The sequence below is a fragment of the Prionailurus bengalensis genome, chromosome B1 (genome assembly GCF_016509475.1).
Source record: "Prionailurus bengalensis isolate Pbe53 chromosome B1, Fcat_Pben_1.1_paternal_pri, whole genome shotgun sequence".
Taxonomy (NCBI): Eukaryota; Metazoa; Chordata; class Mammalia; order Carnivora; family Felidae; genus Prionailurus; species Prionailurus bengalensis.
In genome coordinates this window covers 113,773,888-113,801,640 of record NC_057344.1, presented here as the reverse complement: position 1 = coordinate 113,801,640, position 27,753 = coordinate 113,773,888, and the positions used below count along the sequence as shown (strand labels likewise).

Genomic DNA, 27,753 nt, shown 5'->3' with positions numbered 1-27,753 from the left:
AGTCTTTTCTTTTTTAAAAATTATTTATTTATTTTGGAAGCGACAGAGACAGCATGAGCAGGAGAGAGGCAAAGAGTGAAGGAGAGAGAGAGAATCCCAAGCAAGCTCTGCACTGCCAGTGCAGAGCCCAGTGCAGGGCTCGAGCCCATGAAACTGTGAGATCATGACCTGAGCTGAAACCAAGCATCAGGCACTTAACCAACTGAGCCACTCACGTGCCCCATCAAGAGTCTTTTCTAATGTGATAAGGCTAATTCTGATTCAGACGGTCACAATACGCTTCTTCTTTGTTGTCCTTATTTACATATGTGTAGAATTTATTATTCTCAAGGCTTTTTAAAAAAATCACGTTTTTTCAAGTTTGGGACACCTGGTGGCTCAGTCCATTAAGCACCCGACTCTTCATTTTGGCTCAGGTCATGATCTCATGATTCAAGAGACCGAGCCCTGGGTCAGGCTCTGCACTGGCAGCATGGAGCCTGCTTGGGATTCTCTCTCTCCCTCTCCCTCTGCCCCTCCCCTTCTCACTCTCTTTCTGTCTCAAAATAAATAAGTAAACCTAAAAAAAAAAAGAAAAAGAACACGCTACTCTTGATCTTGGGGTCATGAGTTTGAGCCCCACATTGGGTGTAGAGCTAACTTAAATAAATAAACTTAGACAAAAATCACTTTTTTTCCCCAAGTCCTTACAATAATCATGTGAAGTAGATGGGACAAAAAGTGTCACCTGTATTTTGGGTATTTTGGAGAACAGGAATGTGAAGCCTAGGCATTCCTTCCAGAGGAAGTTTGTGGCAGAAAGAACTTTGGTTATGGCCCATCCCCCTGCAACAGCACATCCATTGCTTTTCATTATGCAAAAGCTGCCTTGGGGTTTGCAAGTTACCAAATAAATCCTGAGCCATATTCTAATTTAAGGCAATTCTGCAAGTGATTTAAAATGTCTTGGGTAATTGGATACTGTCCATTATACACTGAACAGCCTTGTGACTTGAGCGCTAGTCTTCCAAATGCATGCCAAATCAAATATAATTGATTTAGTCTGAACTTATCCATCTTGAAGAGTCATGAGTGACAGGAGAGGACCAAGCAAGAATGAAGGGCATGTGTTCCCACAAGAGAAACCTCACTCAAATAGCTAAGCAAATCAAATGCAATTACCCAATGTCTACATTCACATGGATCCTGAATCCTACTTAGATCATTTAACTTTCTTTTATTTATGGACAAATTTAGAGTGCTTCTTTTACCTCTTCGGTACTCAGATGAGCAAACTTACCAGTGAATAGAGAGATGATAGTTCATATCCTGCTGTGGTATGTCAGGCCCCCCAACTGCAAAAGAGAGGAGACATTTGGAGAATGATTATATACATGAGTAGTCAAAGGAAAAAAAAAAAACCACAAAACTTGCTCATGTTTATGGCTCAACATGTAGCTCCATCCCCTGGGGCATTTGCATTTCAATGGAGTATGAAATGAAATGATCCATTTACAGCATTTAGTTTGCATGGTTCATGACTTTTGTAAAAGTGCCTTGAAGTTTGCAAGTCACTGCATAAATCTTGTGACATACATTTCTCTTATATATGAAACACAGTCTTAGTAAATTGACAATAAATCTTTCTATTGTATCTTGTGTTATTATAATAAATTGTTGTTTATTGTTTCTCTGCCATGTTGGTACACAGATCTACTTGCTGTATATTAGTCTGTGTCTCTTTGAGGGATAAGAATATATTGACCCCTATTGTATGTCATGATGGTTGGAAATTCTCAAATAAACAATACAACTTTTGAAACTTGAGTACATTCACTCCTAGGAATGTTATGGTTCAGACTTGCAAATGGTTTTTAAAAAATGATAAACAAGTTCACACAGGGCTCTTTGAACACCAAATAGTTCTTTAAGACTAGAGACTTATTGAGAGCATGTAAATGGAAACATATGGCTGGTGGATCCTTTAATATAGATAAAGCTTATAAGTCAACAAATTGTTTCTATTTGGAGGTTAACTATCCCAGAACTCAGGAAAGGAAGTGCTGGAATGTTCTGTAGAACCCCAAACAGTCAAGTCCATTTCCCCCCCTGAGGTCTGCAAATAATCTGATGGGTTTCTCCCTGTTTGCAGATAATGACGACTGTGGTCCTATAAGATGTGGTACATGGGCTCAGTGTATTTCAGAAGGAGAAAATGCCACATGTCAGTGTTTGAAAGGATTTACTGGCGATGGAAAACTATGTTCTGGTAAGAGCAAAGGCCAATACACATAATATCTGGAAAACAGTGAACTAGATAATACTGACTCAAAATCTCCAGAGGATTTATGTAATCAACAGGATTGAATAAGTTATTTGATATTAGCTAAAAAGATGATGGATAGTATATATAGAATATATGAAACACATGATATGTGGTTATATTTCAGTGAGTTTATATTAAAATTACATAATATATGCAGTTGACATTAAAGGAAAAAATATAATTAGCTTCAGAAACATGAATTTGAGTTCAAGTCAAATTTATGAAGTCAACAATTCCAATGAAAACACAACTTTCTCCCCTAAAAGCTGAGGTTTTGCTGGATAGGTTTCTATTTTATATTGATAGCCTTGAAATTTTAAGTTAGTGACTACTGTAAAAATCTCAGTTCTCATGGTCTGAAACTCTGGCACAATGTGGTGTATATACACATACTTAGCTAATCAGACACCTGAGAAATCTGTAGAAACGGATTCAGAAGGCAACTTTACGACCAAGATGCAGAGTCTGCATTACATTTGCAAATAGCATCTGCAAGCAGCTGAAAGATCGTATTTGAGCTTATGTTTCTTTTTTCCTATGACTCTCATTTGTGTACATATTTCACTAGTTGGTCATGTTGCCCACAGATATAAATGAGTGTGGGACAAGCACCACCGTTTGCCCTCCCACCTCCTCCAAGTGCATCAACACTGAAGGCGGCTACGTTTGCCAGTGCTCAGAAGGCTACCGGGGAGATGGGATTCACTGTCTTGGTAAGAGAGCACGTGTGCCAAGGGAGGAGGGTGGAGGCAGGCCTCAGAGAATCATGAAACACGGTGGGTGTGGTGGGTCAGGAGAAGACAGGCTATAATTTAGGTGCCACGCATGTTAGGACTGAAAGAGAAGTTGCGTGATGTTCAAACTGACATATCTCAGTTCTTGATGAATAGTCAGGTTTGTGCCCTTGTGCTATGACTGCAGTCGTCAGCTTCAAGACCCCGAAGACGTGGTTTGCCGCTCTGCCTTTCTTTCTCTGGGATTTGAGTGACCCCCGTGCCTCACCCACACTCTATACCTCGAGCCATCCTCGGGGGAATTGTACAGCATTTTCACTGTCATTGAATTTGGCAGTTGAACTGTGGTGAACTGCAGAGCTGCTGTAGGTCTGTTGGAAGTGACTGCTATGTGCATGAAAGAAAGGAAAAATGGTTCTATGAAGGGGTTCATCAGGTGGCTCTTGATAAGTTTCAAAAGATGAGAGATTCAAGGGGCACCTGGGTGGCTCAGTCAGTTCAGTGTCGGACTTTGGCTTGAGGTTTGTGGGTTTGAGCCCCACCTTGGGCTCTGTGCTGATGGCTTTGTGCTGACAGCTCAGAGCCTGGAGCCTGGAGCCTGCTTTGGATTCTGTGTCTCCCTCTCTCTCTGCCCCTCCCCTGCTCACACTCTGTCTCTGTCTCTGTCAAAAATAAATAAACATTAAAAAAAAGATGGGAGATTCAAGTCACTGACATTTGGATACAAGTAAAGCATGATTAAGACCTCTTTTCATAATTACCATCCTCTGCCAAGATCTGGGTGTGGCTTTTGGGTTGGGAGTTCACTTAGTGGATGTCTGCCATCATTCCAGGTGTCAGTAGCATAGTAGTCCGCACAAGTGGGGACATGCCTGAAGCCATCATGGCCCAGTGAAGTGGTTATCTGAAGTTTAATAGGGCTTTAACATGTCTCTTTCAGTATTTTCTTTTCCTTCTGAAAACATACAAATCTTTTCACGGTGAGGGGCAGATGACCCGATAAGACACTAAAATGCTATTGCTTTCTCCCACATGTTGAGGTTGAAGATGAAATCAGTCATAACTACCAGTTTTCTGGATCTGGTTGGTTTAAATCAGACCTTTATCAGATTAGTTTTGTGGAGCCCACAGTCATTTGTAAATGCTCTTTTAAGCACATATTTGGCTGTCAGTCAGGAAAATGTCACTGCTCTAATTAAGCAGGCTCATAGATAATTTAGACAAACAGGCTTTATATTTAATTCAAGAAAGGTATACTTTCTTGAATGTTTAAACTTATTGTAGTCTGGATTCTCACTGTGTCACTAACCTACCTCCTTCCAGTAGTGGGCACACAACAGGGGATCATGGCCCAGACTACCTGGATGGCATGGAATCCTCAGGCCACATGGAAGAATGGGCCTATTCTTGTTCTCTGTGTGTGTGTCATTCTCCCTCTCTGTCTTCCTCCCCCCCTCCCTCTCCCCCTCTCTCTGACTCTCTCTCCCTCCCCCTTCTTTCCTTCCTTCCTCTCCATATATATGTAGATATAGTGCTTTAAACCATGCCTGGCACATAAGTGCCATTGTTGTTATTCTTATTCTTAAGAGTAGTTGTAGTTTTTGGCCAAGACTATATCTTTGTTTTTGCTTCTTAGAAAAGCTTTCTCTGACTCTTAAGATAACAGTTCATAGAAATTATAACAGGAAGTAAGTAAAAAAAAAAAGACTCAATTTGAGCCATCAGGATAGCAGTTCAATGTGACATATATTCATTTAGCTCTTATTAGTGGAAAGACACAGCAGTAGGACCTGTGAGGAAGACCAGAATGCTGGAGGTAGAGCTTGTTTGCGAGAAGAGCAGGATCTAGAAGAAATGGAGCTAATAATAAGTAGAGAAGAAGGGTGTGCATCATGGGAGAAGTAAAAACTACAGTGAAAATTCAGAACTGGGAGAATATCTGTGTGAGGTATTAGGAAAGACTTCATAAAAGAAGTATCACTATGGATGGACCTTGTGGCATGAGGAATTTTTATTTATTTATTTTAAGGGGGTGGGGAGAGGCAGAGGGAAAGAGAGGGGTTGGGGGAGAGAATCCCACGCAGGCTCTGCACTGTCAGTGCAGAGCCTGACGTGGGGCTTGAACCCAGGAACTGTGGGATCATTACCTGATCTGAAATCAAGAGTCAGACGCTTAGCCAACTGAACCACCCCGGCAACTCAAGAGTAAATTTTTATTAGAAATGTGAAGGAAGGGGGGAATTCCAGGCATAAACATATTACAGGTCTATTTGGGAGGTAGAGAATAGCCCAACTGATCCCTAAGTGTAGTGGGTGTGAGAGAAACAGACTGAGGCTGGCAAGGCGATGTCTTAGTCTGCTCAGGCCTTCATAACAAAATACAGCATCGACTGGATGGCTCAAACAACAGAAATGTATTTCCTCACGGTTCCGGAGCCTAGACATTCCAGGTCAATGTGCTGGCTGATTCAATTCCTGGTAGCAGCTCTTCTGGGCTTGCAGACCACAGCCTTCTTATTGCATACTCACATGCCTTCCTGCTGTCATTGGGGGTGGGGGGGGGTGGGACATGTGGTGTCTCTTCCTTTGCTTTTTTTAAATGAAAAAAAATTGCTTTAATGTTTATTTTTGAGAGAGATAGACAGAGGGAGAGACAGAGCACGAGCAGGGGACAGGCAGAGAGATCCAGAAACACAGAATCTGAAGCTCCAGGCTCTGAGCTGTCAGCCCAGAGCCTGATGCGGGGCTTGAACTCGGGAGCTGTGAGATCATTCTCTCTCTTTTCTTACAAGAACTTCAATTCTGTTGGATTAGGGCCTCACTCTTATGACCTCATTTAACTTTAATTACTGCCTTAAAGTCCCCATCTCTAAACATAGTCCCATTGGGGGTTAGAACTTCAACATATGGATCTCGAGGGAGATTCAATACAGTTCATAACAAGTGGGTTGGGTTACATATGTAGGAGACTAGAAGCTGAGCATCAGTCATTGGGGTTTTACTTCTCTAGACCAGCACCATCAAACAGAAGTGTAATGTAAGTTACATATATGACTTTAATTTTGCTAATAGCCACGTTACAAAAAGTACGAAGAGACAGGTGAGATTAATTTTAGATTTTATTCAATCTAATATGTCAAAGGTATTAACATGTTAATATGTAATCAATATAAAAGTTATTGAGAGATTTCACATTTTTGCTTCATGTTGGTACTAAGTCTTCAAATCTGGGAAGTGTTTTACACTTACAGCATGTCAGTGTAGACTGGCTGCCGTTTCAGATGCTCATACACACACACGGCAGTGGCGGCCACCTCGGGCAGCTCAGCTCTAGGCAGCCACCGGCAGCATTTGAGGCAAGCAGTGTACTGATGGGCAATGTGCTTTAGGAAGAGTAATCTGGCACTGGTGTTTAGGAGTAGAGTGGGGGAGAGATGGGATGCAGGGAATGGAGTAAGGCCGTTCTATTAGTAATGCAAAGTTGAAGAGAGGAAGGATCTAGATGTCAGGGGGGTGGTAATTGAGAAAGAAAATGATGGTAGTTGGGAAAGAAAGGGATGAGTTAGCTTATATTTATGTAGGAAAAAATGCAGAAGTGTTTTATTTGACATAACAGGTATGTCAATGACTGGAGGTCTATTTGCAAAAGTTAAGAATGAATTTTTAGGATTTGATTTTCTAAATGTTTGCCTAGAGATAGTTTACCAATCTCCAGCCTCCCCACTGAGCTGCTGTTGGGATGTCTCCTTTCTCCCAAGCAGTAGGAAAACATCCAGCCATATTTCAGGAGTTTAGAACACCTGAATGGGCAGGCAGCTGAGGGACTCCATTCATCTTTGTGTCCGATATTCATGATATAATTTTTAAATTTTTTAAATGTTTATTTATTTTTGAGAGAGAAAGAGAGAGAGAGAGAGAGACAGAGTGTGAGCAGGGAAGGGGGACAGAAAGAGAGGGAGACGCAGAATCTGAAACAGGCTCCAGGCTCTGAGCTGTCAGCACAGGGCCCGACACGGGGCTCGACCCACGAACTGTGAGATCATGACCTGGGCCGAGGTCGGACGCTTAACCGGCTGAGCCACCCAGGTGCCCCAGGATATGATTTTTTAATCAAAATATGCAAAGCCTCCGAAAGCATGCAGCATGACAAAAGTTGAATATGTTCCCCTCCCAGAATGTTGGCTCTTCCAATAGTATAACCCTTTTTACTCCTCTGCACCTCACTTTTCTCCTCCCTACTTCCTTTTTTTTCTCTGGCAGATATTGATGAGTGCCAGTTGGGCATACACACCTGTGGGGAAAATGCCACCTGTACAAATACGGAGGGAAACTACACCTGCATGTGTGCCGGCACCCTGTCTGAACCTGGACAGATATGTCCTGGTAGGTTGGTGGGTGGTCTAAATCCAAGGAGGGGCTTAATTTTGGAAAATTCTCTACCCAATGTATTTGCTCTAGAGATTCTGGAAAATCATTGGATTCAATCGGCTGGTGAGTTTACTTTCCTCATTCGGTTGATACTAAGCTTGAGAATGTGAAATAGTCCAAATTTTCTTAATTTAATAGCATCTGGAATAAATTCTGTTTTTATCACTACAATTCACTAAAGGTGAGAATACAGATGGTTTTCTTTAACTATGTGACTAATGTCTTAATTTGTAATGTTGATTTCTGGGACTGCTGGAAAAACTTCGCAGGTCAAAGCAGGCCAGGAAGGACATCTAGACCCTTAGCATTTTGAATCACTCTTAAAGATTTTAAAATATTACCTTAAAAATGAGTATTTCTTGATCTGAATTAGAACTTCATCTCTTTTTTTTTTTCCTTTTTAAATGTTAATGGTTGACTTCTGCTTCCTCAAGCATCTCTCCAACAGGCAGTATGTTCTCACCATCCTCACAAGGGAGCTGCCTTCACCCCAACCTTCGAAACCAGGATCAGGGACTCTTCCCCATTGCCAGAAATTCACCTGTCTCAGCTCTGAAAACACCCCAAGAAGGGAAATTTCTGCACTTACCTGGATCTTTTTTTTTTAAACACATGATTTTTCTCAAATAATTTGCTCTTCTTAAAACTATTGAAGGACTACTAATATTTATATAGTCGGCTACACATCCTAATGTTTTCCTTTTATTTTTATTTATTTATTTATTTTTCAACGTTTATTTATTTTTGGGACAGAGAGAGACAGAGCATGAATGGGGGAGGGTCAGAGAGAGAGGGAGACACAGAATCGGAAACAGGCTCCAGGCTCTGAGCCATCAGCCCAGAGCCCGACGCGGGGCTCGAACTCACGGACAGTGAGATCGTGACCTGGCTGAAGTCGGACGCTTAACCGACTGCGCCACCCAGGCACCCCCCTAATGTTTTCCTTTTAATAAGCAGAGAATCGTTCAATAAAAGGAATTTTTACGACTTTGACATTCCCTCTCTTATGGTAACATTTCTTTTCTGTCAAAGTTGGTACTCTTGTCTTTGAGGGCTCCCCTGAAAGTTGAATTATTTTTAGAAGAAAGCATTGTATGGGAGAAATTTTTGAGGCTTTCAGAGTATTGGGGGTAAAGATTGTATACTGGTGGGTGATTGATGAGCCATAAAAAGATCTGTTGTTGTTCAGTAAGACCCTCTTAAAGCTATCTGGCATTTTACACAGTTAGTGTGTGTTTATGGATGACAGATGCACTTTTATAATGAGACCAGTGACTTGGGATTCATGGAATTATTTAGAATTGACCAATTTCTTACTTGCTTCCATTATGCTTTCTGTCACATAATACTGAACCCAAAGAAAGAGTGGCTGACTTCATAGTGAATGACATGAAGTCTGGTTGGGAAAGTGAAACTAGAGTCACTTGTGACGATTCTTGTCCCTAAAGGACACTGTATCACAAGTTGTTCACAGAGACTAATTCCTGATATTAAGACCTGAAAGATCTAATCACTTCAGAAAGTAAGAGTAATGTCTTTGATTCTTGTAGACTCTACTCCTCCTTCTGTTCTCATGGAGGATGGCCGCTATTCTGTGAGAAACAGTTACCAGGAATGCCCCCCATCCTATGACGGGTATTGCCTCTATAACGGTGTGTGTATGTATATTGAAGCAGTGGACAGATACGCATGCAAGTAAGTCGAGCTATCTTTGTGGTGGCACAGAGATATGATATTGTAGTCTGTAACTTTTAGCTAATTGATAATATTTGTGTCAAGGAGAGTTTTCTATAGGTAGGTTTTTGCTAGGTAGAAATATATAAATACACATATATAAATTGTGTGTGTGTGCATGCTGCACCCTCCCTACACATCACCCCCCACCGCCAAGCTGCCAACAGTAAATATACATTTAAAGAATTGGTGACTTTCCCTTTTACTTAACTTGATGTTACTACTGGTACAGTCTGGGGCATAAACCTCTCATTCCGGCTGAAAACTTGGGTTTGTGAAAGAATCCCTTAAAACTTTTGATTTATTTTCTGCCACATATATGGAGAACACCCACAATGCATTTCCGAATTTACAAAACTATTATATATTCACATTGAACTTCTTACCTTCAGTGTTCAAAACTAGCAAAGAAATTATTTTTCTTCTTTTCTTTTTTTTTAAGGTTTATTTATTTTTGAGACAGAGAGAGACAGAGCATGAACAGGGGAGGGGCAGAGAGAGAGGGAGACACAGAATCCGAAGCAGGCTCCAGGCTCTGAGCGGTCAGCACAGAGCCCAACGCGGGGCTCGAACTCACGGACCGTGAGATGATGACCTAAGCCGAAGTTGGACGCTTAACCAACCAAGCCACCCAGGCGCCCCTTTCTCTTCATTTTCTAATAGTTGGTGTTTACATTTTCTGTGGTTTAGTAACAAGTGTTGGAAGCGGCACCTGCTGCCCCTTGCTCCTTTTTTGTCCCCATGACAGGTTCACGGTGGACACGGTCAACTGAAAAGCAGGTCTGAGGGTGACCTGAAACCATAGGTCCCTCTACCAAACTTATTCAGAAAACATTTCCATTGGAGCTTTTGAGAAAACCACACTCACAGTATCTAGTTCCGCATCAAATTTTACTCTTAATGGATCTTATATTTTGAAGTCAATTAGGGGGAACTGATAGGTACTGAAAAATAAATAGGTCTCCTATGGCTAGACACCTGACTCATTGATGATTTTCTCTGTGCCTGAGGAAGACGTGATAAAATATTCTGATCCTCATGAATACATGCTATAAGCTTAAAAGCTTTTATTATTTTATGAATAGTAATCAGCAGAAGCATAGTCTAAATTGTTAGAACAAGTTATATCATGTGACAAAGTGAACGGTCTTGCATTACAAATTGTGTCCGCTAGACAAAAATCATGAAAAATGCTCATGAATATAATGAAAATGACTCAATTCTCATAGAATTCTACCTTCATATTCATATTTTTATGTTTATTTATTTTGAGAGAGAGAGAGCATGCGAGCAAGTGGGGGAGGGTCAGAGAGAGAGAGAAAGAGAGAGAGAGAGAGAAAGGGAGAGGGAAAGAGAGCAAACTCCCAAGCAGGCTCCTCGTGTCGAGGCCGATACGGGCTCCAACCCACTAACTGTGAGATCATGATCTGAGCCAAGATCAAGAGTCAGAAGCTTAACCAACTGAGCCACCCAGGTGCCTTTTCATATTCATATTTTCATGTTGTAATTTTCTAAAATAAATCCAATGTTCACAGTAGTTATCCTTGATTTTTGTTAATAAGAATCATTTTTTTTTTACTTGTTCATAATTTCTTGTTATCCAAAATAATGAAATTACGGAGATAAATTTATTCGGTCACGGTTTGTTTTTCTCTATGATACTTTACTTTTAGATTATAAAAGGCATTACAATAATGTGAAAGGTATTTCACAATTACGTATTGCATTTAGTACATTATTTTCATTTGACCCAATAGCATCAATTCATTAAATGATTAATCAACTCTTTAGTATGCTGCTTTTCTTCCTGTCATTAAATCCTGATGAAAGTATCTTATTCCCTGATAGTGTTTTAAACATGGGTTGCTACAAAATGACAATTAAACTAGAGATAACACTCACATTTGAGACCTTTAATCAAAAGCAATATTTAAAATATCACCAGAGTTCCCATTAATCTAGATCACAACTTTGTTTTTGAATTCTACATTTGATAAAAGTGTGGTTTAATCAAACATTGAACCCTTTCCTCCTTTTGCCCTGCTGATCTCACCTTGTATTTTTAAAAATTCTGCAATAACACATCTCTAGAAGTGTGCACCAGTCTAACTTTTATTAGAAACACTGCATGGGCATCATTCTGCAGAATGTTCTTAACACTGTGAGCAGGTTTAGAAAGGGCTGTTCTACTGTCCTTGCTCGCAGGTGATGGAAACTCCCCTCAATACAGAGATCCCCTAGTTCCCTGGGGGTGCAGAGGATGTGAGAACTGATGTCTCCACACCCCATGTCTTCCTCAAAGATTCCCTGGTGTGGAGACTCTCAGAAGACCAAGCCTCCTGAGCTAAGTGGAGGTCCTCGTTTACTCTGTGTTGGCTTTGAACCACCCCACATCCTTCTGGCCAGGTCTTCTCGAGATCAAGATCCCCCAACTCCAGTGCTGTGAAATGTTTCATGAAAAAAAGTTGTGTGGTCAAATCAGTTTGAGAAATGCTACACACTCTAGCCCTCAGTTCTTGATCATAGTACACCACAATGTGAAAAAGTCTTGTGAACCTTTTTTCAGTCCAGAATTTCTTAAAATTATTTAAACAAATGAACTTGGGTTTGAATAATTTATTTGAATAAATAAACCCAGGAGTCTTTTGCTTGGTTTAACAGGACTAGTTAATAACCCAAAGAACGAGTAGTGGGTGGCCCATCCATGTGAAATGCTAACTGACAGCCCAGAAAGGCGTCGATATTACAGCTTGCCTTGGCTCCCCAGCACTCTTGCCCATGTGACTGGCATATTCCTTGAGACCCTAAAATCTCTGAGGTTGATATCCAACAGTTTAAAAGAGGCTGTTAGGCATTGGTAGTAAAGGACTATAACCAAAGATAGCTAGAGTTAAAACAGTATCCAGGAAAGCATGGAGTAATTTGATGGTCCTTTATACTTACTACACTCAGATCCTATCCTCTCTTTCATGGTCCATTCTAGAAGAATAGCTTCTCTCTCTCTCTCTTTTTAAAATTTTTTTAATTTTTTTAAGGTTTATTCATTTTTCAGAAAAAGAGCATGGGGGGGGGAGGGGCAGAGAGAGAGGGAGACACAGAATCTGAAGCAGGCTCCAGGCTCTGAGCTGTCAACACAGAGCACAACACAGGCCTTGAACTCACAAAGTGTGAGATCATGACATGAGCCAAAGTCAGATGCGTAACCAACTGAGCCACCCAGGTGCCTCTAGAAGACTAGCTTTTCAGAGGTGCAGACAGCTCAAAAAACCTTTTTGGGAGTAGCCCAATGCAGCAGAACACTGGCTCTGACATCAGAAAACCATTTAGATCAAACTTGCCATTCACTGGCTAAAATCAAAAAGACAAAAAGTAACAAATATTGGCAAGGATGTGGAGAAAAAGAAGCTCTCATACACTGTTGGTGGAAATATAAGTTGGTACAGCCACTGTGGAAAACTGTATGGAATTTCCCCCAAAAAATCAAAAATAGAAATACCATATGATCCAATAATTCCACTATTGGGTATTTACCCAAAGAAAATGAAAGCACTAATTCAAAAAATATATATGCACCTCTACGTCTATTGCAAGAATTATGTATTATAGCCTAGGTATAGATGCAAACTAAGTGTCCAGTAATAGATGAATGGATAAGAAAGATGTGGTGTGTGTGTGTATGTGTGTGTCTGTGTGTGTGTGCTCACGTGATGGAATATGACACAGACACAAAAAGGATGAGATGTGCCATTTGAGAAAACATGGATGGACCTAGAGTATGTTCTACTAAGTGAAGTAAGTCAGACTGAGAAAGACAAATACCATGTAATTTCACTCCTGTGTGGAATCTAAAAAAAATGAGTAAACAAACAAAAAGCAGAATCGGACCTATAAATACAGAGAACAAACTGATGACTGCAAGAAGGGAGAGAGATGGAGGGGTTGGGCAAAATGGGTGAAGGGAAATGGGGGGACACAGGCTTCCAGTTATGGAATAAATAAGTCACAGGAATAAAAGGCAAAAACATAAGGAATATAGTCACTGATGTTGTAATAGTGATATATGGTGACAGATTGTAGCTACACTTGTGGTGAGCACAACAAACATATAAGCTTGTCAAATCACCATGTTGTACACCTGAAACTAATGTCACATTGTGTGTCAGCTCTACTAAACAAACAAACAAACAAACAAACAAAGTCCCTGCCATTCATTAGCTGTACGACCTGGTACACGTTACTTACCGCCTTTGAGTCTCATTTTTCTCATCTATAAAATGGGAATTTGCTATCGAAAGTAAAATGAGTAAAAGTGCCTAGCACAGTGTCAGACACATGGGTACTTAACAAATGCGAGTTCCTTTCCCTCCCTCTCTGAAAGTGACTTTCCAGGGCTCTTGTGACCAACTCGAGGTAGAGCTTGGCCTAGGGTCTAGATCTTCTGGAGCTCCATCCAATGCTTTTTCCATACTGTCTCTTCCCATCACAAGGACCAGTACCAATTCCCTGTGTATTCATTCCTTCATATGATATGGACAATATGGACATAATAGATAGTTGATCCAGGGCCAAGGGGGGAAGAAATTCCTAACAAGTGGGTATCTCAAAATGTTTAATAGGATATTTTTTAAAGTTTATGCCGTTGCAAAGAGTAATAGAATATAGTTGTTGTACCCAAGATCCCATAATTTCTGGAAGTATACATTCCCAGTAGATGGCAGCATTGTTTCATTTGCTTTTGTCTAAAAGGTTGACAAGCATATTGGTGGTTGGTAATGCTAGTTACAGTTTCACTAATGAAATACTGCCCCTGCATGCCCCTTTTCCTCCGTTTAGTTTTTTCTCCCTTGAAGAAAGTAGGCAAAAGTTCACATGTTGTCACTAAGACCTTTTCTCTTGAGTCAGTAGTGATTTTTTTAAAAAAGAAAGCAGGGCGCCTGGGTGGCTCAGGCAGTTAAGCATCTGACTTCAGCTCAGGTCATCACGATCTTGGACTCTGTGAGTTTGAGCCCCATGTTGGTCTCTGTGCTGACAGCTCGGAGCCTGGAGCCTGCTTTGGATTCTGTGTCTCCCTTTCTCTCTCTGCCCCTCCCCTGCTCACGCTCTGTCTCTGTCTCTCTCTCAAAAATAAATAAACATTAAAAAAAAATTGTAAAAAGAAAAGAAAGAAATGTTTCCTCAGCTGACTAGGCTGTACTTCCTGTTCAGAGGCTACACATTCTTTTATAAGCCTGGTCTCAAGTGAGGGGCTCTGCCTTCAAATTCTTCCTTCCTTTGACCTCCACTCACTGCAATCTAGCCAAACATTTGTTTAAAAACTCTCTTGGCTCTTAGGGCAGAGTTGCTTTGTGTTGGTCTTATAGGTAGCTCCTCAGGATTTTAGCCTAACAGAAGCTGATCTTTAATCAATGTTCTGCAATGCCTTATAGAGGCGGTATGCAAATAATCCCCCATCCATCCCAGGGCAAACAGACTAAAGGGGGAAGTCCATGCCGCATTAACGTGTAAATCAGAGTGCTTTCAACTGACCCCTGATGGATTTTCCATATGCTTCTAAAGAGCTGAGCCTGGAAATGCAGAGGTTGAAAGACAGCTGGATATCGAATCTGAAAACTCTAAGTGTTCTTGGCCAGGGCTTACTGCTGACCTCTGTTTGTGTGTTGTTTCAGCTGTGTTTTTGGCTATGTTGGGGAGCGATGTCAGCACCGGGACTTGAAATGGGAACTGCGCCACGCTGGCCAAGGGAGACAGCGGCAAGTCACTGTGGTGGCCGTCTGCGTGGTGGCGCTCGTCTTGCTGCTGCTGCTGGGGCTGTGGGGGGCGCACTGCTACAGGTGACCTTTTCTATCCATTGGCACTTCCTTTTTTTTAGTGTTTGTTTATTTATTAGACAGAGAGAGAGCGTGTGAGCACGCGTGTGCATGCGGGGGAGGGGCAGAGAGAGAGGGAGAGGGAAGGAGTCCCCAGCAGGCTCTGCGCTGTCAGCACAGAGCCCCGTGCGGGGCTTGATCCCATGAGCCCGTGACCGGTGCCCAAACCTGAGCTCAACTGACTGAGCCCCCTGGGCCCCTCCATTACAACCTCTTTCTTGCTTCTCCCAGGAGAACGCCTGCCTCCCTGAGATGAACTTTTGTTACAGACTTGCTACATTTATTTAAAAGGTGTCGTTAACAATAAAAGACAACAAGAAATGTCTCAGGATTTCACTGCTCTGAAACATCAGTGGTTTTACTTTTCCTTGTTCCACTCCAGTCTTTGTCAATGTATCTGTGTTGTTTATGGGGTTGTTAACTGAGCATAATGCATTTTTACATTCCACTTTTTTCTCTTAGCATCACATGCTTCCCCCCATAGGCTACGTAATTAATTTCTCATGGCTGTCTTCCACTGAGTCAATTTTCTGCAAATTATTACTTCTGTTCAAGAGAATCAGTATTTTCCCTCACCCAGAAGTCCCTTCGGTTTTGTTTTTTGAGTAATTTCAAGGTGAAACTTAAAAACTGTGGAACAAAAATATTTATACATTTAATTAAAAAAATAATGCTACATTAAGGTGAAGGAATAGGTGTCACATTGTTTGCTTATTTTCCATCAAAAGTTTTTTTTAAAAAAATGTTTATTTTTTGAGAGAGAGAGAGAGAGACAGAGTGTGAGCGGGGGAGGGTCAGAGAGAGAGAGACATAGAATCTGAAGCAGGTTCCAGCTCTGAACTGTCAGCACAGAGCCTGACGTGGGGCTGGAACCCACAAACAGCGAAATCATGAACTGAGCTGAAGTCAGATGCTCCACTGACTGAGCCACCCAGGTGCCCCCATTATTTTCCATTTTCTTAAAAAATGACATCATCTGGGGGTGCCTGGGTGGCTCAGTCGGTTGAGCATCCAACTTCAGCTCAAGTCATGACCTCAAAGTTCATGAGTTTAAGCTTCACGTCGGGCTCTGTGCTGACAGCTCGGAGCCTGGAGCCTGCTTCGGATTCTGTGTCTCCCTCTCTCTCTGACCCTCCCCCCACTTGTGCTCTGTCTTTGTCTCAAAAATAAATAAAAAAAAATTAAAAAAAAATGACATCATCCTCCACCATCATCAATGTTGAAAAACATTTTATGTGCTATTGTAGTTTCTGCTGTACAAAACTATTGAGTCAAAACGCGTTTGGGGTAAAGAGGACTTTTTATCTAATTCAGTTTCATCATTATATGGCTAAAGAGCCTAAGTCTCATTTAACAGCCCCAGTTCTCTGGGAATGTAGGAAATACCTATCCCACCATCTGCAGATAAAAATCCAATCACGTTTACCAGCGCTACACAACCATTCAGGAGGCTAGTGTCATGCACTGTGGAGAATTTCAGAATGTCATCCAAGATGTGCTTGTCTGAGATTCTGCTATATCTTAGTGCTGTGGCTAACAGCATGGGTTCTAAGAGTCAGACTACACAGGTATAAGTCTCTGTCATGCTTAAGTAACATCAGGCATGTTATCCAAAACCTTTGTATTCATTAATTTCCTTTGCTATAAAATGGAAGCAAAGAACAGTACTTATCTCAAGAGTTATTCCAAAATTAATTGAATTAATTTAACTAAAGAGTTTAGTGTAGAACTGGTATATAGGACTTAATAAACACTATATGTTATTAAGATGATGACTTTTTTAGGAACTGTAATCTTCCCCTAAAGACTAACATGTTCTAAACCCTTTTATTTACATCTTGAGAGACAAGATTCTCAAGCACAAACTTGAAATTTGTAATTCAGAGTGCCAACAATAACCATTTCACTTTTTAGCCCGGTACTGGATTTGTGGAAAGAATATCGAATAATCAAGATTTATTCCATTGGACAGAATGCCGAAAGAAAAGTAGATGCTTGGCAAATAGTGTAGAAAAAATGGAAACAAGAAACTCAAGTTCATGTGTGCTATAATTATTAAGTATTTTTTCTTATTCTATGGGCTATGACATAGTAAATAAGTTTTATGTTCTGTTGATGTTCTTCAGAGCTCTGGGTTGAAAGCTAGTGTCAGATTGCTGGCTTTTTGGACTTAGAACTCAAAGACCAGCTCAGCTGGTCTGTGTAGACTTTATATACAAATAAGAACATTTTTGGCTTCTGACCCCCATTTACCTAAGTCAAAAGTGATAAGAACTATTTCTTCACACACACACACACACAAAACTCATCAGAACGCCTTCTTTTACTTTTTACTGGAATGCATCCAGAGCTGCAAAGTTCTTTCTGAGCAATTCTATGGTTACTTACTTAATAGTTTTTTGGTCAGTGGAACTGATAACCCAAATTTTCAGCTATGTGTTTGACTGCATTTGTACTCTGCTGTATTGATTCTGAGAAGATCAAATTAAAACTGCTTGTCTAAATATTGTCACGTCACTAAAGTATACCAGTAAGTACAGATCTTAGGCATGTTGAATGATTTGCTTTGATTTTTTTTATATTGTTTATTTTTTGAGAGAGAGACAGAGTGTGAGCAGGGGAAGGGACAGAGAGTGAGGGAGACACAGAATAATCCGAAGCAGGCTCCAGGGTCTGAGATGTAAGCACACAGCCCAAGATGGGGCTTGAACTCACAAACTGTGACATCATGACCTAAGCCTAAGTTGGATGCTTAACCGACTGAGCCACCTGGTGCCCCTGAATGATTTTCTTTAAAGAGTTATAATCAGTTATTTCCTTTATTTCCTCCTTTTGTATTACCCCTTGCATGTCTTGTCTAGATTGAGCACTTAACACTCTTTGGTATATCTCTCAAAAGTTTGTTTGTGGAACTAAGTCATTTTTTAAATGTTGTAATATTACTTCATAAAGCTTGATTTCTTGGAAGGACCCCCTTGTAAGAAAATCAACAGGAAGACTTCTGTCACAAACTATAACTTTGTTACTTTGCAACTTGGAACTGTTTCTATTATCCACTTGCTTCAATATTTTCCTTGATGCCTTTGATTAAAAACAGTAACAGCCCGTACCACCACCCAGTACCATCTGTCACACTGAACTCACAGTTTCTAGAATGGTTTTCATAGGAGTGCCTACCTTCCTTACTACTCTTGATCAGATGTCCAGGCAGGCCTATTTGATAGGTGGTCACACTCCTAGAGGGACTTAGCTGCCACCTGCCCAAGACAGCAGCACTGTTTCGGAATCTTGAGCTGGCTAGCGATCTTTGCCATAACATTTCCTTCATTGCCTTGCGTTAAATGGCTGTTCAATACATTATGTACCCATCTCTCTGCCTCTAGAGGCTACTGCTTTGGAGACAGGGATCGCAGCTTAATATTAGATCTCCCTCCCTTAACTTCCCTTCCCCTCAGTGCATGACACTATGCCTTCTATAGAGTTTGTGCTTCGTGTTTGTCAAACAAATAAGTGTTTATAAAGCTAGATTTGGAGGCGAGAGACCTATTCTGTTTCCTAGCTTGGCAAGTATGGGATAGTATCCTCTTGGGTTCTCCACTGTGTGTCCTTGCATCTGATGCTTTTGAGCAGCAGAGGGCGCCAGGCCAATGGAAGAGGCCTAGGTTTTGTGTCATTGTGACCCAACTCCTAAGTTGCCTTTGGTAGCTGTGTGCCTTGCGTGAGTCACTGCTATCTTCTAGTCCCACTGGCTTCCCTTATAAAATGGAGCTAACATAGTCTGTGTCATAGTTGCCATGATATTATTTCCATAGACACTCCCTGCCGCCCAAATTGTAAGTCCATTAAGGTAGAGACTTTGCTGTTGTTTCTCCACTTCTTTATCCCCAGTACTAGGGTAGTACCTGGGATATAGTTAGTAGTCAGTATATACACATGAGTGAATGAATGCATGGCTCCCTGCCCCCTGGCCCACAACATCTCAGAGAACCTTGGAAAAAATGAAATATCATCTGGAAAGTTCCAGAGAAAAGAATACCTTAAAAATCCCAAGTTATGCTCCTAGCTTTCTTAATATTTCTTCTCTCTCATACATTGTAAGTACCTATGTTTCAGTAGCAAAAGCGGTTGTCCTGACCAACACTAAAAGGGCTCTGGTTGTGTTTTGTTTTGAAATTGTCTCACATTTTGGCTTTATTGCAGAACTAAGAAGCTACCATCAAAAAATTTGAAGAATCCTTATGAAGAGTCGAGCAGAGAAGTTAGTAGGCCTACAGACAGCGAGGCTGGGATGGCCTCTTGTCCCCAACCTTGGGTAATGTGACCGAAGGACATGAAGCAAGAAATTGGTTTCATATGGATCCTAGTTCATTTTTTTCTCATTATTTTTTTCTGTCATGTACCTTCTTTCTATAACTTACACTTTTATGGGTGATGTTAAAAGTCTTTCCCAATTTTTAGGTAATCTCTTTCAAATGGATGTCTTGAAATCCCAAGATTATGCTCTCATTTTGTTTTCTTTTTTTATCTTCTTTCTTCTTCTGGTTTCTCACTGTAGATGTTTATTTATTTATTTTTTTTAATTTTTTTTTTAAATTTTTTAACGTTTATTTATTTTTGGGACAGAGAGAGACAGAGCATGAACGGGGGAGGGGCAGAGAGAGAGGGACACACAGAATCGGAAACAGGCTCCAGGCTCCGAGCCATCAGCCCAGAGCCCGACGCGGGGCTCGAACTCACGGACCGCGACATCGTGACCTGGCTGAAGTCGGACGCTTAACCGACTGCGCCACCCAGGCGCCCCTATTTATTTATTTATGTATTTATTTATTTATTGAAATACAGCTGATGCTCTAATTTTCTTAATATTTCTTTTCTTCACATACATTTTTAAATCTGTAAAATTCAGCACCAAAATTGTTGCCAGACTTAGCAAATAAAAAATATAGGATACCTAGTTAAATTCATACTTAACACTGAATGTTAAATTTAAACTCAAATTTAACTCGCTGTCCTATATTTTATCTGGCAAATCTACACATTTTCTTTTCTTTCTTTCTTTCTTTTTAAATCTACACGTTTTCCTAAAAGCATAATGATTGGGAAGTTCAAAATGCTTCATAAATCACCCACTTCAACAGTTGATCTTGGAACAGTACAAGGCAAGTTTGGGATAGGCTCAGCTCTCTTAAAACTGTTGGAATTTAGGGGCGCCTGGGTGGCGCAGTCGGTTAAGCGTCCGACTTCAGCCAGGTCACGATCTCGCGGTCTGCGAGTTCGAGCCCCGCGTCAGGCTCTGGGCTGATGGCTCGGAGCCTGGAGCCTGTTTCAGATTCTGTGTCTCCCTCTCTCTCTGCCCCTCCCCCGTTCATGCTCTGTCTCTCTCTGTCCCAAAAATAAATAAACGTTGGGAAAAAAACTGTTGGAATTTCCATTTCCAGACACCTGTCAGAGTAACTTGACTAGTTTAGTGTACTGCTGGCAATATTTGTTGTATACATTGCAGATAAGCCTGGAATATGTGGCAGATCCATGGGGATGGGATTGAAACCTGCGGGCGAATAGGGCAAAGATTATTAGGAAGATGTTACGGAAGGGTGGAGGTTGCCTCCATTCCCACACCATTTCCCCACTCCCCCACCTTCACTTCACTGTGCTTTCCCAGAGAATAGCTTTCTCATGGCCACAATTTTACCTAACAGGTGATCATTGCCCCTGCTTCTTATAGGCATTCAGTGTATACTTATTTTCTGGCTGAAACTTGAGTACACAAACAAAGTAAGCAATGTGAAGTCTAGCTTTACCCTCCTAGTAATTGGCTGTCTAATCTTCAGCAAGTCATTTAACTCCTGTTTCCTCTTCAGGACACGGAGGCGTTTGGATTCAGTGGCCTCTGAGACCACTTCTGTATCTCCAGATTTAATAAGTGTGTGTTTCTGGGTGGACTTACCTATAGAATGTCCTCAGTTCTTTGAGACCTCATGACTATGCAGACTTCTAAGTGACCATTATGGCATCTGTTGGTCTAGATGGTATTTCATTCAGGTCTTGGGTAGCAAGTTTAATTCATGTTGTTGAAATCATGGAAGAGTGAGAGAAACAATCTCTATCTAGTTTTTAAAAAATCAAAAACACTTGCCACTGTTATGAGCAACTTGCTGGCTAAGAGCTATACTAGGAGGTCTCAGGCTGCTGAGCTCTGTCCCCCTAGCCGTCCTGTCTGCTGTAATTGTCATCAACACCAACTGCTGCTGTAGATATTAGTGGGAGTGAGAGAGAGCTGAGCATCTGAACTAGCAGGAGAAGCAGCAGAACCGAATCTGGTTCTATCAGCTGCCTTCCCCAGCTCAGCCCAGAATTCTAGGGCTTATGTTCTTCTGGAAGAAACACATGTGGCTGGAAAATTTGCAGTGCAGAGGACTGGATTTTGACTTCAGTCAGAAATAATGAGTATGTGCCCTTAAACAGTGGGTCATGTAGTGCTTTTGCAATATATTGCTACAGAGAGACCATTAATGAAGAGAAAGCAGTGAAAGATAATTAGCACTGTGGAAAATAAGAAAATGAAAACACATGTTCATGGGATTCACCAACATTTCTCTCCCTAGTCATTATTCTTCCTATACTTTTCTCAAAGGTAAATATTAGCAGGGAGGTTTTTTTGTTCCCTTTTCCTCATTGTATTTCTGAGTCTGGGCTCGTTTCTGTAGAAAGCCCATTTCTTTTTTTTTAAATTTTTTTTTCAACGTTTATTTATTTTTGGGACAGAGAGAGACAGCGCCTGAACGGGGGAGGGGCAGAGAGAGAGGGAGACACAGAATCTGAAACAGGCTCCAGGCTCTGAGCCATCAGCCCAGAGCCTGACGCGGGGCTCGAACTCGCAGACCGCGAGATCGTGACCTGGCTGAAGTCGGACGCTTAACCGACTGCACCACCCAGGCGCCCCAGAAAGCCCATTTCTGAGCCAGCAGAGCATGATCAGCTAAAATCATGGGGCAGTCCCTCTGCTGAGTTACTCACTGGTGAGGAAGGACTTGCAAATTACGTCCTTTGTCCTCCGCATGAGATAACTTATTTTCTTTAATTTTATCATCGATCTTTGTGTGTGTGTGTGTGTGTGTGTGTGTCCAATTCTTTTTTTTAATGTTTATTTATTTTTGAGAGAGAGAGAGAGTGAGCATGAGCAGGAGAGGGACAGAAAGCAAGAAGGAGAGACACAGAATCTGAAGCAGGCTCCAGGCCCTGAGATGTCAGCACAGAGCTTGATGTGGGGCTCAAACTCACAAGCTGTGAGATCATGCCCTGAGCCGAAGTCGGATGCTCAACCGACTGAGCCACACAAACACCCCTTGATCTATTTTTTTTATTGATCTATTTTAATAGCTAATCTATCTAGTGTGAATGTGAGCCAGTGAACTCTGGTTAGCCTGCATTGCAAGTGCCCAGTCAATTGTGGATAATACCATAAGGACAAAATAATCAATTTTTTGACCAAAGAGAAATGCTGGATTTTTCTGGGCCTGCCTTTTAGAATTCTTGTTCCCAAGCTCTTCAACTATGAAAAAGCATTTGGTGGATCCCTGAAAAATAGTAGTTCTACTATTAGTTATTATTACCCATTAATGACCCCAAATTCCTTAGAACTTGGTAGCAGGTTTAAATGAATTTTATAAACTAAACACATACACATATTTGAACAGTTGGATCACATACACATATGAGATCTTATTTGGCTCTTGGGCAATGGTTAGAACACTTATGGATTCTTGGATTGCTTAAAGTAAAACAGTGGTATCCTTGGGATCCATGACCCAAAAGTTGGGATTCCAGAATTAGAATAGATTCTTCAGTAAAGCCATTGGTAGTGCCTAGTTGCTTTAATAGAGTATTCTCTATTAAATGGCTAGTATGTATGAATAGAGTAGTATGGCTCCTGAATTTTCCATTAGCAAGAGCAATAAATTTGGCAGGGCCTTTCAACTTTCACATTCCATAGGATGAACATAATGAAGCCATAGACTTTGGTTTAATGTATATTGAGATAATATGTGAATTATAGCAATATCCTCTCTCTCCTTCCCTCTCTTGTATTCTCTGCAGTTTGTGGTTATAAAGGAACATCCAAATCTCAGGAATGGAAGTCAATCTATGGCCCTCAAGGACAGTGAGGCAGCAGATGTCAGCCAGTTTTCCTCTCAGGAGACAGGTGAATGGCTACCTTTATTTGGATCCTGAATGTTTTCCTTAATGTGAAACTCTCAAAGAAGCACAGAAACAATGGTTAAGCTGTATAAGCTATGCAAGCAGCTGGGCTGTATTGGAATGCCCTAGAACTTTAGAGAAATGTGTTTGTATTGGATTCCTATCTTATGTGAGGTTAGCACGTTGGCTCAAAACTCTGGTTACATACCAGTCTGCTAGATCACTTGGAGCAAACACACAATGAGTGACTCCTTACTTGAATTAAGTTGGGTTTTGAGGTCATTCTTGGGGTTTGGGATCTGTATTGGTAGCTGTAGGTGTAGTTCCAGTGAAATTATACATGGCTCCAAGAAAATGTGTTCTGTGTTCTACTAGGAAGGTTCTTCTGAATTCAAATTGATCTGGGGGTCCTCCTGGGGATTTGGGAGTGTTCAAGTCTTCTCAGGAGCTAGCCCTCAGCCAGATGCCTGGCCATCTGTGAAGTCCATGGCTACTGGGAGAGGGGCCATAAAATCAACCCAGGTTCTCAGGCTTCTCTGGAACTCAGTCTGCTTCACGTGGAAATGGAGTTAGACACCCTTTAAAATAATACTGTTGCCAAGGGTTGCATTATGACATCTTGGGCATGGGTCTCAGATGTCAGTTTTATTTCATAATTCAGAGGACAAAATTGAACATGTTTTGAATCATACGCTGTTAGAAAGGTTCAAAGAAACTTTGAGCCAACATAAATAGTTTCTCTGCTGAGAGGGGCTTCAACTCTACTTATATTTTTTGACATTTGCTTTTTGTAAATATGCTTGTTACCATACTCTCCTCTTCAGATATCCATGTGGAGAGAACATGGGATTCTTGTTTTGAAAAACTCACTCTACACCTCTGTCTCATACATGTATTGTCATGTAACCCAAATTCAGTAGAACTTTTTTTCCTTGAGGGAAGCCTTGGATATTATGGTACACTTAAGAATTGAATATTAAAATTACAGTAAATATAGTTTTACATATAAACTGTTATTAGTGTTGTTACTTGTGTAATGAACACATTTAGCATTTTCAAAAGTTACTTGGGTTTTGCTGCTATTACTAACATTATTAGAAAGTAATGGAGTACCTTGTAGTTACATATTACTTTTTCTTGAGGAGATAAAAGCATCAAATTCTTTATTGCATAAGTAATTCACTGTCAAGGTACGTATAATTTTGCCAGTTAATCAGTAGCACAATGATTTGACCAAGGTATGGTTAAACTCAAGAAAGAACTAAGAACTTGGTTAGCTGAGTACACAGGAAGAGATTAAAATATCTCCCTTTTTGCTCACTCCACTGCAGTTTGACCCATTCTCTGTGGGCCATTCATAAAGCTGTCTCCCAGTATGAGTGATCACACCCCCCAATCATGTCCAGCTGTCTCATAAATATATGTGGTGGAAGTGCACAAAGAGATCCGCAGTAAGGAAATAGAGTGGAGAATGAGATAAAAGATTGAGACTGGCTCTGAGCCAATTCCTTCTCTGCTCCTGGAAAAACCATTAAAGTACAGGCTGTGCTGGTGGTGGATCCATGGAACCATGTTCATTGACCTCAACCAACATCAGTTGGTGCAGGTTAAGTTAGCACTGTGCTAGGGGCCGAGTGCCATGCTAGGGCATAGGCATGCAAGTGCATTTAAAATCTGGCCTCTGTTCTCAAGTCTCCCAGATGGGGAGAGAAGTGCACAGAGAAAGTTAAAATGGAATGTCAGGTAGTATTGCCTTTGAATCGTCTCATCCAACCAAGACTAAGTTTTAAAAACATTGGATCCAGGTAGTCTGAGAATGGATTCATTTTGTGCCTCATCTTTTAGGCCTACTCTCCAACCACTATTATTAGGGCCTCTCTTGCTGGATATTGTGAATGATGTGAATCCTAAAATTCCTTTTTCCTTTTGTATAGGGTCAGTGCAACTGCCATCACGGAGAAATGAACCCCAGGTGTACATGGGCGCAGAGCAAGGCTGCTGCATTCCACCATCCAGTGATAAAGGCTCTGGTCCCCACGGAATGCAGTGGGGTTTTCATCTCCCTTCCTGTGAGGCACAGCCCATTGCTCTGGGGGTTGAGAAGTCACAATCTCTCTTGTCAGCAAACCCCATACTGCAACAAAGGGCCTCAGATCTACCACACCAAAAGAAGCTGACTCAGTGAACACTGGAATTGAAAGGAAGGTCAAGAGGTATAAACTGTATTGATAGACAGTAATATTTCACTTCAAAAAGGATAGAGAAAATACAGATTTTGGTTTCACAGTCTCTGCCACTAATCACCTACTCAGCATCCTGGAGACAAATAGGTAGTTGTGCTTTTGTTTCTTCCTCCAAGCAGTCCGCTGCAGATTTTCAAGTAAGAGTCACAGTGAGAATCACTAGGTAACTCATTAGAAACCAAAGTACATAGTGCTTTGTACACTGTGTTGTCTTCAATAGTCAATGCAGATATTTTTTTTCTCTGCAGCCCCAGAAGAAATCTGGGTTAAAGTAGGCAAACACACTGGCTCGGTCAGTTGTAAGGTAATTCCTTTTATCTGGACAGAACATTTGGCTCAATCTCATAAAATGATTAGAATATTAACATTACTGGTATGATACATTGTGGGCATTTAACTTATCATTGGTGTGGTCCATGCTGGTAATCTCACAGAATGAAATTTGAAAACCAAATCAAAAAATGTACTAACTGAGAATTTGATTTCTTCAGAATTAGTTGGCTTATGTTTTCTCTTTTAAAATCTTTGAATGAAAATATTTTATTTTAAAACATTACCCAAGAGACATCGGTGTTTCTCAAGCATTGCTATCCTTTCCCCATGGAATTTTTTTCAATGAAAATGGTAAATTTTCCCTTCATGCGTTTGCACAGAATTTTTACCTTTTTCAAATATGAGATTGTAAGCAAATTTCCAGATTTATTTTCATTTTGAACAATCAATCTCTACTAATTATTTAAATAAAATCATTATAAACATAAACATCTTATTGTATTCCTGGTTAAGCAATAAATTATAGTCTAAGGGATATTAGAGTCGAACCAAAGTGATTTGCCAAGCTTCCTATTTTTACACTTCTAAAAATAATTTTGAAATCTATCATTGTAATTTTATAAAGTAAAACTACACAAGGTGTTCTAATTAAATCTCATTCTTGTAGCTAAGACATTGTTACTACCATTATACAACCTGATACAGTAAGTGTAGACTGTTTAGGCTTTTGGATTATTCTGTTAATGCATTAGCTAATCCCTTTGCTTATCTTTTCTTGTGTTTCTCTTCAACTCCTTAGACTTTGGTTATACCGGAAGTCAGAATAAAAAGGAGCTGAAGCACAACTCTTTGGGTAGATACTTAGATATTTTGGTAAAGATTTGGTGGTGAGGAGGGTAACTTAGATAATTGTTCAGTATGATCCCTCTTCCAGTTAATTCAGATTTTTCTGTACTCTGTATTAAGTTTTGCTTTAATTGACAGCCGATACCCTGAAGGATCATAAGATCTATTTTTTTTTTTCCTAATGAGTGAAATGACCTCAGAAAACAATACTCAGAATGTTCCCAATTATGAGGAAATTATATTCCTAAGTGTGAATCCTATTTCTCTTCCAAAAGTGAGCATTTCTGAAGCTTTAAAGGTATAGAGTATACATTTTTAAAAATTGTTACTATCTCTTTTAGGATTTCAATGATAACTAAAGAGATGACATGAGACCACCGTAGCTCATAACATAACATTACCTTTGAACCAGAAAACCCTTGTTTCCTTCAAGGTTTTCAGTGAACCTGATTTTTCATAAATTGGGAGCATGTGAAGTCCTGAACCAGGCTGTAACATTGGCTCCCTGGTCAGATTAAAGAAAAAATGTACTTCATGTTCTTTAATCAACAAGTCACCATGAAGAGATGGCTTCTTTTCTTGTGGTTCCACTTTTCTACCAGAAATATCCTATTTTAAAAACTTATGTTTAGAAAAGAGCATTTTCATCTAAGATGTTTGATTTGCATTTTTTCCCAGACCATTTTTATTTCTTGACTCTTACGATCTCATTGGGCACAATGCCTGATTGTGATTCTATTTGACTAAATGTCGCCTACTACATATAAAATGAGCATTCTGCCCTCTTTTTCTAGCATCTAATGAAGGGTTAGTACCCTATATTGTTTTAAAACCATATTGTTCCAGTTTCACCTATTAGCCTTGATTTCCAACTCATATCATTTTCATATGAGTAAATGATTATTGTGTGATAATTGAAAATGTGTTAAAAGCACTAAATAATAAATCTTTAAAAATAATTTTGGAAGAAAAGGAAAATACTTAGTCATTTGAGTAGCTGTGATAGGCAACATGTTGTTTGTTTTACTTTTTCTTTCTTTTTTCAAATCTTTAAATGAGAAACCCTAGTTCTATGCATTGATTCATCTTGAGCTCTTCAAATTTGGACATGCCTGAAGCAGAAA

General features: G+C 40.4%; 1 protein-coding gene across 1 annotated transcript in view; it reads left to right on the top strand.

Moving 5' to 3' along the window:
• The window catches only part of EGF (epidermal growth factor), a 98,835-nt gene extending 72,207 nt beyond the window's left edge, over positions 1-26,628 (top strand). Inside the window, 9 exon segments of the mRNA XM_043570436.1 lie at positions 2,132-2,248; positions 2,893-3,018; positions 7,300-7,422; positions 9,018-9,162; positions 14,868-15,032; positions 19,269-19,380; positions 23,166-23,271; positions 25,202-25,395; positions 25,397-26,628. Of these exon segments, the coding sequence (XP_043426371.1) occupies positions 2,132-2,248; positions 2,893-3,018; positions 7,300-7,422; positions 9,018-9,162; positions 14,868-15,032; positions 19,269-19,380; positions 23,166-23,271; positions 25,202-25,395; positions 25,397-25,444 (1,136 nt within the window). The 3' untranslated portion in view covers positions 25,445-26,628.
• The last annotated feature ends 1,125 nt before the right edge of the window (positions 26,629-27,753 follow it).